Here is a 16693-nt window from a genome sequence, read left to right as displayed (position 1 = left end):
GTGTGTGTGTGTGTGTGTGTGTGTGTGTGTGTTTATCAAGTGTCTAAGATTTGACATTTATCTTATCTGCAATAAATTAAACACTAGGATGATTATTTTGTTAAAGATTTTCAACTTGTCTGCTTTTAAATTTATCCATTATTGTTCACCCTTTCCTTTGTTAAACAGTTAATAATATTTGAAATTAAAATACTTATTATCACTAACCCTAAGCCAAACAGAAGACCAATGTCAAGCCCCAAGAGTTTTGCTTCTGATTCCTTTCCAACAAGAGATGCAATTGTCACAAATTGCTTTCTACAATCCGTTATATAATTGGTCAAGGAGTTAATTTCATGAGAATTTCTGTTTTTGGCTACTAAACCATAGCAATATAGAACCTCAATTTTCTAACCAAGTATTTCATTATTCTATTGTATTTATTCATGATGCAGAACGTGTATAACATCACAAATATGGATGTTTTCTTATAATAGGTGCAGCTCGGTAAAATGGAGCGCTGTTCAGCAGTTCATTTATTTCCGTCATCCAGTTTAAAAAGTCAAACTTTTATATAATATTCATTAAACACAAGCTGGATAAAATATATCAAACAATATGTTGTTTTCTTAATTTTGTTAAAGAAACCCACAATTCAGTTTACTATAGAATCCAAAAATTACAGATGGGAAAAATATATATTTTTAATTCAGAAATACAATGATATGACCTACATCTTCATGGTGAAGGCTGCAGATTTGATAGTTGTCTGGCAAACATTCACTGACTCCACAAGAACTTGGTTGGTCAAAGTTTTGTAACCAGAATGGGAAGTTAGGTGGAAGGAAAAAGTGTGATTTAAAAAAGGAGCACAATTAAAACAAATAACTGTAGACTTGAGAGAATTTTTGAGGGAGAAACCATTCAAGAAATTGGGGGAGATTATATCATTCCATGCTTCCCTCTGTTGACAGAGGAGATGCTCATTTTATTTTCCAAGTGGACTTGACAACACTCCTAAAAGTACCAGTACTTGAATTAATGACCACTGTGTCACTGTGCTGGACGGTCAGCAGACATTTGTGATCAAAACAGCTTTGATAATTGTTAGAAAATTGATAAGAGGAAGACCCAACACTATAGATAACCAAAGACTGCTATTAATGCAACCCTATCCCTATTCTAATATATAAAGATGCATGTGTTTATTATTGTTCAGTTTAAATTATGCTTCATTCAACAACTTTAATTATATTCATAGTTTGTGTTAATTATGTAAAGTAACTAAACAGTCTTCAATATATTATAAAGGCGACACTTCAGACTAGTCATTAATGCAGTAATTTGGCTATTAGTTTTCTATTTATCACACTCACATTTTAATTAATAGTCCCTCCTGTGTTTGTAGATTATGCATGCTATTCTTTATTTTCCCTGCATGCACGCAGCAGGGGGAATAAACAAATAAAACAACTTATTTCCTATTCTCACAGGATGAGATCAATGATTAATGAGCAGGAAGTTCCAGCTGGAAGCTGTATTATTCAAACCGCAGCTCGGACAACGAATCGAAAATATCTGACATCCACTTTTGCTCTGAAATGCAACCTGATAATTTCATTGACAGAGAACAAACCGAACTGCGGTCTTGTTGACAGGGTCGACAGCTAAATATCACTCTAAAATGGAACTATCTGACAATGTCTCACTGCTTCCCTTCACTTTCTAGACATCTGAGCCGAGGCAGAGCCCTTGAAGCGTGGACGCAAAAAAGAAAAGGAAAAAATCACATCGGAGAGGAAGGTTGGGATTGTTTCATGGAGACCAATTTCAATGACTAATTCTGGACTTAACTTTTATAAAGAAAAGTAGGGCAGAAACATAAGGCATCAGTTCTGCCTGATTACTCTGACCATTCATACATAAGTGCAAGACATGTAAGAGACTTTAGGCAGATCCAAGATGACATAATTGCCAATTTGAGGAGTGGGACTGAGGGTTAAATTATTATTTATTGCTCCAAGGAGAGTCAACAGAAAAGTGAAATGAAAGGAGCACAACATAAAAATATGATGTTTTAAGCACTCTTGCCTACTCAGGGCCGTTTTCTTTGATGTTTGTGATCAAAAGGCACACATCACTGTGAAATAAGCTCTTGCAGTGGAGATGGTGGTGCGTTGGTAGCACAATGAGTTCACGGCTTGTGTACTCTTTTACCTTTGGAGATCAGATTGCGTGTGCTTGCGCGAGTGTGTGCATCTGTGTGTACAGGATACCACAGCCTTACCCTGCGGACTGTTATCCCTCTGGGTTCTCTCCAGCTCAAAAGCCCTCTGCCCCCATTCCTCCTCCCTCTCATCTCTGTGCCTGTCCAGGACTTTCTCTCTGGTTTCCTTGCCCTCCCATGAGACTTTGTGGGCTGGACTGTGCTCCGGGCGGCGGGCCGATGCTGAGGGGAGATTGGGTGCCACACTACACACTGCAATTCCTCTCCTATTTGCCATACCTAGGACATTGGACACATCTGAGAGGAAGTTGCTCATCTGCAGAGACAGGAAATTATGCAGAAAGTATTAAGTAGCCATTTATACTCACACGTTTTGGTCAGCATGCCTATAAATATTGTGCATTTTTAAATCTACAGTGCATACATTTTTACCCCTTGGCTGTTTCCTAAAGTTTACAGCACCCAGACATTTAAGATTATTTAACTTGATTTAGAAACTAAATGCAGTGCTGTAAAAAATATCCCTGCAGATTTATTCTGTTGTTTTTGGGTTTTTTTTCTTTTTTTTTTAACATAAATGTTTTGGATCATCAAACAATGTTTAATGTTTAATTTGACAAAGTTAATATGAGTAATTAATAGGTATGTTTTGGAATTACGATTTTCATTTATTAAAAGAAATAAATTATCCAAACCAGCCTAGCCCCATATGAAAATGTAATTGCCGCCTAAACCTGATAAACTGATAGAACTACTCTTAGCAAAACAAATGTACCTGTTTTAGTTATTTATTTTATTTATTTATTTATTTTTTATAACTGCCAACCAGTCTGTACACAGTCTGACACACATTAAAAAGTTATCTAAAGCTAGGCATATGCTCTTATAAAACATTATTCACAAGGAAGACCATTTTTATACTGAAGTGTCCCTTTATACAGATGACACTATGAGATTTGAAGCTAATTATTGACAAACTTCAAGCTGCCATTCAACTCCTGCACACATCACTGCATGGCATAATTGTGTTTCTTAAGGTGAACAAAACAAAAAATAAATAAAATACACTCGGATCTCAGATATACAGTAATAGGTACCAACTCCAGGCCTCGAGGTTCAGTGTACTGCAGCTTTTAGATGTGTTCCAGGTCTAACACACCTGAATCACCTCTTCAGTATGCACTCAAGTTCTCTAGAATCCTGCTAATGAGCTCATTATTTGAGTCAGGTTTGCTGAAGCAGAGACACATCTAAAAACTGCAGGACGCAAGACCTCAAGGCCTGGATTTGAGGATCAGTGAGTTAGGTTGCAATGTGATATAGAAGTGAATGAGGTTCACTTAGACACCTGACTGCTTTCACTGGAAGTGGTCCTCTCGGTTCCCGGGAGGATAGAGTGGGCAGTAGGACGCACCATGACTTGGGGAGGACCTCCGGTGCACCCTCCCACCTCACCATAGGTTGCCGTGGTAGCCGGTGAGCCTGGCACACGCACAGCTTTGAACTCAATCCCCTCGACCCCCATTCCAGTCTTGTGTAGCATGTAGCTAGCTTCGGAGGAAACAGCTGAGATGCCCGAAGCAGCCATGGTCCCCGGACCCGTGTCGGAGTCTTTCCGGAATTTGATTTTCTTCCTGAAGGCGACGAAGAGTATGAGGAGAAAAATGATGACAAAGGCAAGCACACCAATGCCTATTATTTCCCCTGGTCCAACATAAGACAGCGGCTCAGCCTGCAAAACATTGAAAAGAAGAAGAAGAAGAAGAAGAAGAAGAAGAAGAAAATCACTAAAACATGGACTCAGCATCTCTTATTCAAAGTGTAAGAAAACATACACCATCACTGCCTGCTGGAAGTACAGAAAGACCAAGAGAAGGATCCACTTCTGGTTATAAAATGATCAAATACATCCAACAACCCAGCAATCGCTGAGATGATTAAACTTAACTAGAGTAAAAGTAAAAATAACTTTTTTCTCCTTCAGCCTGTGAAGTTTGGAGTCAACCAGTCATATGAGGGTAATAAGAAATGGAGAAGTCCAGATTTTCATGTATACATGGACTTTTAGGATAGTGAGTAAATTAACTCAAGGTGTGAAAAAAGAACTACAAAAAACAGACCTTTTTATCATTATTATAAATTGGAAAATTTCCCAGTAAGACTGAAAACAAAAATGCATTTTATTCATGTTAAATGAAAGCAGGAAATGCAGGTAACAGATTTAGTTACTCTGGCGACAAATGACAGAAACACCATTTATAGCATTACATGCAAAAGAAAATGATCAATGCTCCTTTTTTTTCATTTAACGGAATAGGTAATGTGGACATTTCAGGTAAAAGTGAGATTTTTTCCTTAAACAATATTTTTAAGACAGAAGATCTTGCTCAGTCCAGATGTTTACTGCATATTGGTTGTAAAAGGTTATATCCCTGCTTCTTATGGTGTTCTCACAAACATCAAAAGCACTTTCTGACCTATTTGCAACTTTAAGTATGCAGTATTGGCACATGGTGATTTCAGAAATATTTAAAATGTCTCAAAGAAATGTTCCCATTTACTTTTTAATCAATGGAACTTCACAAAAAAATTAACAAACGTAATTTTTGGGATGTTTTATATCACTTTTATGAAAAGATCTAAGTAACCCATTGAATTTAATATTGAGAATCCTTGCTGACACCTACATCTCAGCTTTGTCTCATCCTAATTATATTACTAGTCCTTGGGATGCTGGACAGGAGTCTTCTAAATTAAATCTATTAACAATTAAGAAGGATCACACCTGTGCTTATAACGTCCCACAGCTGTCTGTTGTTGTTTGTCAACATAAAAACATTTTAACAAGGACAGTAGAATCCTGTCACAATCTTGAGATGAGAAGCAGATCTTTGAAGCAGATCTTTGAAGGATACAATAAATGAAGATTTCCGCAGCCATTACCTGTTCTAAAGGCAAAGCAAAATAACTTTCTCTAAAAAAAACAAAAAAAAAAAAAAAAAAACATAAACAACAGACTTCCCAATGTAGTGATTAAGCAGAGAAAGCTCAGCCGAACTCTTTAAACTCATTCACACCTTCCCGTCTGGTGGGCTTCATTTGCCTTCATATTGAATTTTTTTTGTTCAAAAATATTCTCCAACAAACCTCTGAGGCATTTTTAGAACAGCTCTATTTATATTAATAAATACAATTAAGCTGGTGGTTGAAATGTGCCAAAATGTGAAAAGGGCTTAAGGGTATGAATGTTTTTGCAAGATACTGCATGTGTGTAAAACCTCCTTTGGATCACTCATGTTATTAAAATGTGTTTTTAAAAATCATTTGCAAATATTTTATGTAAAATCTCTGTGATAGCTTTGTTTTACTTCATTAAAAAAGCTGAGGAGTACATGGAGAAATAAAACAGATGAACTGAACCCATTTTAGAATCAGTCAAACACTTCATTTCAATGTAGACAACTTGAAAGCGTCTGGAAATTGCACTAGAAGGAACATAGTGTAATGCATAATAAAAATCATAAGCATGACAAACTTCAAATAAAAGCTGTGATTCAGCCATTTCCACACTTTAACTCCTTCAGTGTGGAGACAAGGATACAAATCCCTCCAGGTGGCCGTATCTCTCAAAAGTCCTAGCAGTTTCACTGTGCCTCCCAAGTATGATTAGATGAATATACTGGAGTATTTTCCCCTGGATTTATTACTCTTTTAATCCGACTTTGTGCGCAGTTAAAACTCTACCTCTGTGTCATCCTCAGGGACCTGATTGTCGCAAAACTGGTCCTCGTATCCATCTGAGCAGTTGCAGTAGAATGAACCGAACGTGTTGACACACTCTCCTCTGTTTCCACAGTTGTCCTGGTCACACTCATTTACATCCACATCACATCTGACGGGCAAGAGACAAATATATTACCATTCATGGGATGTGCTGAAGTTTCAGTAAAACTAAAAGAGAACACACAATTAAAGTTTGACAGTATGCTAAAACAATGTATGTAAATTTGCCATATTTTCTCAATTTGAAAGTGTAGATAAAAGTAGCTATACATTTGTTGTAAATATGGATATGGCACATATGCCTGGATGAATGGATGACATTTAAAAAAATAATTACTCATCCCTGTCATGAAATTCCACAATCTTCGATATTTTTCAAGACTGCGGTCAAAACAAGAGGTTATCTCTATGCATTTCCTATTGTCTGATTGTATAAGGTTTTTCAAATCAAACAGACATGTTCACATAGATTCATAGAAAGGTAAATGCCCCCCAGAAAAAATTGCATGCGTAGTTTCAACCTCTGCATGAATATGTGTTCATTTTAGGTTTTTATATCAAACACGGTGTCCTGCTGTGAAGGGGAAAGAAAATACTACTTTTTGCTTTTCAATTATTTTTTTTCCTTGATAGGATTTTTCGAAACGCTTCGCAAGAGTTTTTTTTTTTTCTCTGACGTAAAAAAAAAAAAGCATTTCAGAGGAAGCCTTATTGTGAAACTATCCAAAGTTTTTTTTTTTTTTTTTTTTTTCTAATGATAAAAGTGCAGGGAGTCATTAAGTATATAAAGTTTTACTCCTCAGCGCTTAGATCTGCTGGTCAGTGAAATCCTCTCATAAATATTTTGAATAATGAATACTTCATGGCCTAATTAAAAACAGAAAAATTCAGACTGTCTGCCAGTTGAGTCATATATAAATATTTTTATTTTTACTGCATAACTTGGCTGTTTATGTGGAATGTACAAGTCTTGCTTTTTAATTTGTTGTGAATTAATTTAATTTATTTCAAAATAAGGTTTCTGTAGGAACAACAGCTGGACAGTCCGGCCCACTCAGCAGATACTCCATGTGGAAACAAACCACTACAGTTTAGATTGGCACTCTACATAGCACATGCATTCATCTAGTCTGTGCAATGTCAAAATTATACATACAAACTGATTCAAACATCTAAATAATCCCTCACTAATATTTAGCCAGATATTCTTTAGCGAGTTGCAGCTCAACCACACACTTTCTGTGGCCATCAGCAAGCTTCTGGCATCAAAGGAGCAACACATCTGGACACTCCTCATGACAGAATGGGTAGAACTACATGAAAAAGGCTTGTTTTCTGCCAGAGATCCACAGTTTATGATCCACAGTTTTTCACCTTTGGGACAAAGCTTAAGGTTATCCTGCTTTATCTATTGCATGACATATCTCTGTATGTGTTTTAAATCAATAACCTGAAGAAGTAAGCAATAGTGGCCATGTTTCAACCATCTGAGCTGGTGATTTGGGATGAAACAGAAGCACTCGGAAGTTATTCTCCTATTTTGTTATTCCATACAGTTTGATCCTAAACACATGTCAAAGCTGGTTCGGAATAAATAAAGTTCTTTTTTTTGTGTGTGTTTCTGGAATAAAATCCCACATCCTTAACTTAAACTCTGCTGAGGATTTGTTTACTATACCCAAAGCAGGAAACAAACCATTTTAAAAGAGCTCTAAGGATATGAAGGCTGAAGGCTGTAAAAAGTATTGGACCGAGGTACAATTTGCTAGGGGAAATTCATCCAAATATTATAGGGGATGATAATATTTGAGCATCCTTGCTTTAAGTTTGACCATATTCAAAATGCAGCTTTCAATTTTCATCAACGTTGTTTGCTGTGTGATTATTGCAACGTGAAAAATGAACAGCTTAAATACATAAACTTCATTCCATCTTTATCAGAAGAGCGTCTCTGTCAAAGCAACCTGACTCTTCTTTTGATGAAAACTGCTCTCTAGTGGTGGCTCTGTTAAACAACTACGAAAACGCAGAGGTTATTTCAAAGACAATTACTGAGCAGTAATTAGGAAGGCAGCTCCAGACTGATTACATGCTTTTCAACCAAGAATTGTCCCGAATTAAATTAGAACCACCAATTTGTCTCTCATAACAGCAAGTACAACAACATTGTGGGTAGTAGGTGAATGTGTGCATGTTTTGGGGGGCGGGAGCGTAGCACATAGCATTTTATGCTTGAAAGAGAGAGTAGCTGCTGATGTTTTATTGTGCTACAAAAAACTAAATCATCACTCTGAGTGTATGTAAACAGTTTGGAAGTGGGGCACACTATTCATTAACACATCTTCTACAGTGTACTATTAAGTCCATTGTGTGGATGTGTGTGCATGGTGTGTGTGTATGTGTGCATTTAATGTTTTTTTAAATCTTACATAAGTCCCCTGAGTCCTCTCGGACAGCCACAGAGGAATGCATTGCCAACAGCTTTGCACTCTCCACCGTTCTGGCATGGGTTTGGCATGCAGGATGTTAGTTCAACTTCACAGCGCCCCCCAGTGAATCCACTGCTGCAACTGCACATGAAGCCTGGTGGGCAAAGATTAGATTTGTTTCTTTAATACCATATGTCAACAATCATGCTGACAAAGTTGATTCATACAGAATCATTTTATTGGAACAAACATTTGAAGTACAAGAGAGAACGATTTACTGTAGGTGCAAATAGATCATGTTATTTAGACTTAAACCTAAAATTATAATGATTATCACATATAAATGAATAAAAAACAAATGATTTTTTTTGTTCTATTAAACCATTAGTTCATTTAAATAAATTAAACTCATATTACAGAGATTCTTTAGATGCAAAGAGATATAAGGTTGCTTAATTATCAACCTGCAATACTGTAACTGCCCCCAAAGCCTGTGTAACTTTTTCCTATTGCACTTCTTTGTATTAATATGCTTACATATATAAGACTCTGAAGACCCAGCTTCAATGATCCAGTCATGAACAGTTGTGAATGTCTAAGCTATCAAATCTAAATTTTGCATTTAAAAATTTATTTTTTGGTCGTTTCATTTCCTGCCAAACATAGCAACAGTAAAATAAATAATAAATAAAGAAATAATAAATAATAACACTTAAAAATAATACTTAAAAATCTAGCTCTGCGTGTACTATAAATAAGTAAACTAGAAAATAAATGGAACTGAATTGATGCAAAATAATGCTTCAGATGCATCTCTAGTTGTTAGATTTATTTTAGTAAAAATAAATGTAACAGTTTGAGTTGTGGTCATCTGCATGCATACAGACCTCCAAATGGCAGGCTGCTGCAGATGGCTCCATTGAGGCATGGCTGGCTGATGCATGGATCTGGGTAAAGAACACAGCCCAGCTTGACCTCACTCAGCCCGGCTATCTCGGCGTAACGGCTCCTCTTATTTTGGAGTGGCAGCTCGTTATCGTTCAGCATCAGTGACCCCAGGCAACCTTGGAAGCCGTCCTGGGGTCTCGCCGGGCCCCTCACTGAACGCTCTCCAAAGTCTGGCCCTCCTCCCAGGCTTTCCTCAAGTCCAAAGATAGGTCTCTCACCTGGCCCGTTCAGCAGCCTCACTTGTGCCCCAAAGAAAAACGAGGAATCGGGAGCGAGTGGCCAGAGACGGACTGGGGCCCGTGCCGCTCTGCGACGTTCCACGTAGCTGTCGTCCAGTGAAAGAAGGGTGTAGTTTCTGGTCAGCTCTAAAGCAACTGAATGCCACAGACCATCATTTATTGGTCTGTCTGAGATGCCCATGACCCCAAGGGTGTTGTCGCAGTCCAACTGGAACCACAGTCGACCCCCTTCAATCTGGTAACAAAACGTTTGTGTTTTACAGTTTTCATGACAAAACAGTTTAATCTGCAGAAATTGAGCAGAAAAGCATCCAGGGAAACAGAAGAACTGCATAACTGCGGTCAGTTTTTAAATTTACCTTTAGCATAGTGCAAGGGTTAACACGAGTAAACATAATGACTCCTCTTGTTTGAAGCGTTCTAACCCTGAGGCCAAGTCTCATCTCTCCACTCTGGACCCTCTCTGTCACTCTGTACTTGATGTAGCTGTTTCCAGAAAAGCTCAGAGAGGTCTGACCTACTCAGTCATACCAGGAGGAGAAACGAGTTTCAATTACAGCTCAATAAACCGTTATGCTTTCATACATCCTTTACAGTCCAGTTGAGAAAAGCAGAACAAAGTGGCCCAGGAAGCGAAAATAATGAAATCATACCTGCACACTCATCCAATCGCTCAGGCTGACACTGGCAGACAGATGGTGCTGTTGGACCAGAAAGGACACACCGCATATCGTCTGGACAGGACTGACCTTCACAAAGTTCTACAGGGGTTGGGCACGTCCCTCCTGTTTGCGAAACGGGATGGACGCATAAATAACAGAACAGAGCACTGTTACACTCTCATTTTATCAACCACCCATGAAAGACAATAAATCCTTAGAATTTATAGTGATTAAAAAACACTACCTTCAAGTCTGCAAAACAAATTCATGCCCTAAGTATTCCCTGACTCAGTAAAAACTAATACATTCAATAGAATAGAATAGAATAGAATAGAATAGAACTGATGTAAGTTTTTAATAACAACTTGGGAAATGTACCTGTCGCAAAAGCAGAAAACAAACCAAACACACTATACAGTAAAATATGTGACCACAAAAAAATAAAATGTGGAAAGTATTACACTCCCAAGTCAATTTATTAAGTATGCCAGCTCGATTGCTTTTTAATGCAAATAGAACCTCAGACTATTACATTACAGCAACTCATTGCATGAGGACATTTCGATGGGCTGAAGATAACTTGCTAGAGTCCAAACCGAGCGTCAGAGTGGGGAAGAAAATAAATCTAAGTGAGTTTGAAAGTGAAATGTTTGTTTGCGCCTGTGGGATTGGCTTGAGTATTAGAGAAATTGCTGATCTAATAAGATTTTCACACACAACCATTTGTCACTTTTTCAGAAAATGGTCTGAAAACATAAAAAAATAAAATAAAAAACTCTCCAGACAGCAGCATACGTGTGAAGGAAAAAGCATTGTTGGTGTCAGAAGTCAGATAATTGGAGGTGGATAGAAAGAAAAAAGGACATGCATGGACAAAATTGTTAGTACCCATCTGTTAATTACCTAAAAGTCCACAATGGTTACTGCAATAACTTAAACCTATAAGTAATAATGAATAAAAAAAAATACTGAAAATGGATCAGTGAAAATCATGCATTGCTTTTGAAATGGTTCAACATTAAAAATAATGCAATTAAACAGGCTTGGACAAAAATGATGGTCCTGCTAAAAAAATGAAAATAATTTGGCCATAGGTACATGTTGTCTATGATAGGCGTCTTCAAGTCTGTAATTAGTCAGTCTGCTTTGTTAAATGTTTAAAAATGGTCACCGTTCTGTTTGGTGACATGGTGTGCACCACACTAAACATGGACCACAGGAAGCCAAGGAGAAAGTTGCCCAACATTAAAACAGAACATTAAAAAGAAAATTGTAGAGTTAAGGTTAGGTTAACTCCAAGCAGTGTGATGTCCCTGTGACTACAGCTGCTGATGTTATTTGTAGGTTTAAGGTCTGTAGGACTGTAGCCAACTTCCTTGGCTGTGACAAGAGGAAGAAAATTGATGACAGATTGAAGGGAAGGATAAAACAAAAGAACAAAAATCCCAGAACAGCCTCTGGTACACTATGAGTCACAAAGTTCATATTATCTCAAACTGTTTTTTTTTTTAATGTGGCAATGCATTTACTGTAATCCAATAAGCAGATCCGTATAGAGCACCTTATGAATGTGGTGAAATGTAAAATTTGCATAGGGGACTTTTTGGAGGTGGCAAATCTACAGCAACAGCATTATGATATTACATCAACATGGACCAAAATATCTGAAGAGTGTTTCAGACAAATTGTTAATTTTATTCCATAAAGAATTAAGGCAATTTTAAAGGAAAATGAGAGTCCAACCTGGTACTTGGAAGGTGTCCCTAATAAAGTGGCCAGTCAATGTACATTTGCATCATCACAAAAATACCTTAAGGAAGTTAAATTAGAAGTGTTGACCATTTGTAAGAATCACATTTTTGGAAAAAAAGTGAAATGCTCACCTGAGCAAGTGCAGCTCTCTGTGCGTCCAAACCTGGGCAGCACCAAGGTGATCCTTTCTGTGTTGTAGGTAACAGGCAAACCACCCTCCATCACCAGCGTGTTTTTACACTCCATGTCTCCACAATCCAGCTTCCCAGAACAGGTGCCGCTGATTAAAACGGCTCCAGCAAGGGCACCTCGCATCTCACCGCGTGCTGCTGCTTCCTCCAGCTTTGCTGCCAACTCCTGCTGGGAGTAAAACCCCTCCATCCGTCCAGTGCCTAACGTCTCCGGTCTCTCCACTGCCAGAACCAAATCGATATTAGATGTCCCTGTAACTGGCTGCACACCAAGTATGTGAAGAGGATCCTGCTGCCCTGGTAACCATTTCCAGCCGGATATAGCTCGTAAAGTTACTTTAATCTGATTCAGGTACCGTCCAAGTAATTCCTCCCATGAGATGGAGCTGAAGCGCAAGGTCAGAGCGCTACGCAGCAAAACATCAGTCACCTGTTCAACCTGGACTGACACATCAGCTATGACAGCAAATCGTCCGTCACTGATTGTTGCGTTCATCTGGTATCTGAAAGAAGACAAGAACATGTAATGCATTTTCACTCGGGAAGTTTTTTTCCAGAGCAAACTTTTGGCTGTATGAATTTTAAGTTTGTGTAATTTGCATGTACCTCCCAGGTTCCAAGCCTGGCAGAGCAACAACACTCCCATCTTGTCTGTTGATCTTAAACATGCTCTTTGGATGAGGCTTGTGGGTAAAAGACAGGATGTCATTGGGGTCACGGTCTGTGGCATAGATTCGGCCAATCGGACCACCCGGAAAAGTATCCGTTGACATGACGATGTAGATCTCCAGAGGGGAGACAATGGGCTTGTACTGACTGTTACCGATGACTCTCAGAAAAGCCCAGGAAGAAGAAGTAAGACTCGGTTTACCCGAGTCACTTGCCTATGGCATCAAAAGAGGACATTAGACGAGGAATAAATTAACAAACTATATGCAGACATGTATAGAAACTACTTAAGGTAGAACATTGTTAGGTTTCTAATGTTAGAGATAGCTGGTAATGTTATCATATTAACCAGATTACCTACCGAAACCTGATTCAGTCTACAAATGAAGTCACATATTTACATACAATGTATAAAAAGCATGCACGCGTTTAGTTTCAACCATTTCATTAACAGAACTTTCTAATATTACTTTTAAAGGGTTCTAAGTTATTCTGGGATATCCAGGTAATTTGTTTTCAAAAATCTCCACAAAACAGTGAGCGACAAACAGCACATCCAGCCATTACCTGAATTTCAAGTATGAATTCCCTGGGTGCTTCAGGACCGAACACACGGTTGGACTTTAGAGATCCAGTCTGGTCCAAACGGAAGAAACTACCTTCATTTCCTGCCACTATGCGAAACACAAAGGGGGCACCGTTTCTAGGGGAGTCTTTATCACTGACTGACAGTGTTAGCAGGGTGGTGCCAGCAGCCTGGTTGAGCTGAAAGTAGAGTGATGAGTTTGAATGTCAAAACACCAAAGACCTACACACACACACACACACCCACACACACACACACACGCAGGATTACCTGTATAATGGCTGTGGAGTTGGGAGGAGTAAAGACCGGAGGGTTGTCGTTAACATCAGAGATGTCGATGTTAACGGCGACAGTGGAGGACATGGCAGGAGAGCCGCTATCAAATGCTTGTACAGATAAAGTGTACCTGGATACCTAGAGGATAAACATAAAGATAACAGACTTCATTAGATGAGTATTTTTGCAATCCCGTGCTTACTAATCTAAAAATTCAAATGGATTGCATACAAAATACAGTAAACTTCATATTCATTGACAACCATGAAAGGAATGTGTAAAAAGCCTTGAAGTAATTTAAAGTTTTACTCTCACTAAAAGCATCACAATAACCCAACCATTTAGTTTATTACAATTGTGACTAAGGATGTTGCTGCGTATTAAGAAAAACCCTTACTAGTTCTCTGTCAAGTCTCTTATTAACTTTAAGCAGCCCAGTCACAGGATCAATCCAGAAGTGATTGGTCCGATCACCTTTCAGAATTGAATAGGTAATTCGTCCATTCACTTGGCTGTCCAGATCTTCTGCCAACACCTTCACAACATGTTGGTAAAGATAGAGATTAGTAAAAAGATAGAACAAAGGGAGACAAGTGAGTGCCAAAAACAAATAAGGACTAAGAATTACCCTTGTAACGGTCTGTCCTATAGATGCATCCTCACTGATCAGAACATTATAGATATCCTGATCGAACATTGGAGCATTGTCGTTGACATCCATGAGTTCGATGACAACCATCGTAGCAGTGCTAAGAGGAGGGTTCCCATTGTCCCAAGCCTCAACAGTGATGTAGTAGTCCTTGCATATCTCAAAGTCCAAGTCATCAGCCACTGTAATTGAGCCTAAAAATATGCAAATTGTTGTTAATTAAACAAAACAAAAAAAACGTTAAAACAAGACTTTATGTAATCTAACAATGAAATGTTTATTAAAATAGGATTCTACTCATTCAAATATTTTAACATATTGTACAACAAGCCACATCTGCTCACCCAGTTTTCTGTTTATGTTGAACTTTCCCAACTCGTTGCCCGATCTGATGCTGTAGGTGATCTCAGCATTGGGTCCGATGTCGGCGCTTGTCGCCAATATTCGCAGAACCTCGGTTCCCACGGCGACATCCTCGGGGACAGTAACGGCATAATCTCTCCTCTGGAAAACTGGAGCATTGTCATTCACATCCAGGACCAATATAGTCAAATCAACCTGAGTGACAAAGAGCAAAAATTGGGAAACTTAATATGCTCCAGTTAAAATCAAAACACCTACAGATCACTTAAACCATTTTAATCATTAAACATTTGAAACATTAAAAAAAATACAATAAAAGCAGTTGTGAGATCTCACAATAACAAAGCTGTTTCTTGTGACTTGCTGAGTCACTGTTGATGTGTAAGTTATAATTTTAGTTTGTTTATCGGACCCATTATAGAAATCCAAGAAGACCTTAGAAAGACCAACCCACTCAGTGGAAGTGCAACTCTGTTCCAGTTTCCCTGCTTTCCCTCTGACATTGTTAACGTCACCTTCCCCATCTTTTCTGTCGTGGCCACTGAAAACTGTAATGATATTTTATCTTAATTAAAATCTATGCTGTTATTAAACTAATCTCTCTAGTAAACAGAATGGCTTCAGTCGCTGGCATATGCAAGCATTAATTTCTTCACGCCTATGAACAGAGATACAGAATCACATCCCAACACAGTGCTGCTTACATTCTAACATCTCTGGTGCCACTAATCTAAACTGTAGTACAGGCAGATATGGTGTGTCTGTACTACAGACACACCAAAATTATCATTCAGATAATTTTGATAAGATCGTACACTCAGACATGACAGCCACAAAATTATTAATTTATTAATTAAATAATATTATTTTTTAACTAAGCTTTTGAATGGATGTTTTTCCCTCACAACAACCATGTATTTATTAAAATAATTTTAATAAATAATTTAATATTTATTAAAATATTATAATGTTATAAAATTGTACATAATAAACAGATTTATACCAAAAATAAAATTATTTTATGTAAACGATATTTTGTTTAAGACCAGGCGGCGCCTATTTTGCATCATGTGTACCATTTGTAACTCTTGGGTTGGATTTACAGAATAAATTGTAAAGCGGAGATGGGTTATTTATTTACTACTATATGGTAATGAAGTAATGAGGAAGCCTAAAATCACTTACATGTTACTTGTTTTTAATATTAAAGGTGTTGCTATCACAAACTGATAATCAGCTGAACGGACATGCGGTATATTACGCTTTTTTGATTGAAATAGCTGGTCTATCAGTTAGCTGTTTTTCCAAGCAGTTTGCTTTTTGTGTCAGGCTTCAATCTATTTGATCGTGTTTATTGAAGCCTTTTTGTCTCATTGTGATATTAGAAGAAAAGTGTATTTAAAAACAAAACAAAAACAAAAAACAATTGATTCACGATGTTACAACTTCATACTTTAATTTAATCACTAAGTAACTTGTTACTAACCTGTGAGGAGAGTGCCCCCTGTTGTCCAACCCGATCGGTAGCCTGAACACGAATGCGATACGAGTCTCGGCTCTCTCTGTCCAGGAATTTCTCCAGGATCACTATTCCAGTAAGCGGATCGATGGAAAATATCCCATCGAATGAATCCACCAGAGAATATACAACTGTACGATTCAGACCTGGATGGTACAGTCGGTTACAGTGTATTGCAAAAGCATTTATACACCATCAACAGATTTAGTCTTAGTATAATCAATGGATGGTCCAAAATCAGTTAGTGCATAATTGTGAAATGGAAGGATAATTATACATGCTTTGAAAATTTTACAAATCAATAATATGTAGGAATCATTAAGCATTTTTTGCCAACACTTTGAAGTAAGACATTTGCTGCAATAACTGAAGAATAGCATTTTGCATTTCTTATTTTTGCAAGGCTAGAGACTGAAATTGG

At 37.8% G+C, this 16693-nt stretch overlaps 1 protein-coding gene across 4 annotated transcripts in view; it reads right to left on the bottom strand.

Moving 5' to 3' along the window:
* fat3b (FAT atypical cadherin 3b) overlaps nt 1-16693 on the bottom strand; it is a 76814-nt gene that overhangs the window by 9846 nt on the left and 50275 nt on the right. For all 4 annotated transcript variants that reach the window (XM_016673453.1, XM_016673454.1, XM_007557990.2 and 1 more), the window contains 15 exons: nt 16240-16418; nt 14735-14948; nt 14370-14584; nt 14139-14276; nt 13736-13879; nt 13447-13644; nt 12817-13094; nt 12151-12713; nt 10259-10390; nt 9965-10122; nt 9306-9840; nt 8419-8572; nt 5951-6098; nt 3555-3938; nt 2267-2522 (listed from right to left, as the gene is read on the bottom strand). In XM_016673453.1, the coding sequence (XP_016528939.1) occupies nt 2267-2522; nt 3555-3938; nt 5951-6098; nt 8419-8572; nt 9306-9840; nt 9965-10122; nt 10259-10390; nt 12151-12713; nt 12817-13094; nt 13447-13644; nt 13736-13879; nt 14139-14276; nt 14370-14584; nt 14735-14948; nt 16240-16418 (3696 nt within the window). The remainder of the gene's footprint in view (nt 1-2266; nt 2523-3554; nt 3939-5950; nt 6099-8418; nt 8573-9305; nt 9841-9964; nt 10123-10258; nt 10391-12150; nt 12714-12816; nt 13095-13446; nt 13645-13735; nt 13880-14138; nt 14277-14369; nt 14585-14734; nt 14949-16239; nt 16419-16693) is intronic.

This window comes from Poecilia formosa, unplaced genomic scaffold (assembly GCF_000485575.1).
Source record: "Poecilia formosa unplaced genomic scaffold, Poecilia_formosa-5.1.2 Scaffold3, whole genome shotgun sequence".
Classification (NCBI taxonomy): domain Eukaryota; kingdom Metazoa; phylum Chordata; class Actinopteri; order Cyprinodontiformes; family Poeciliidae; genus Poecilia; species Poecilia formosa.
This window is presented reverse-complemented; position numbering and strand designations above follow the sequence as displayed.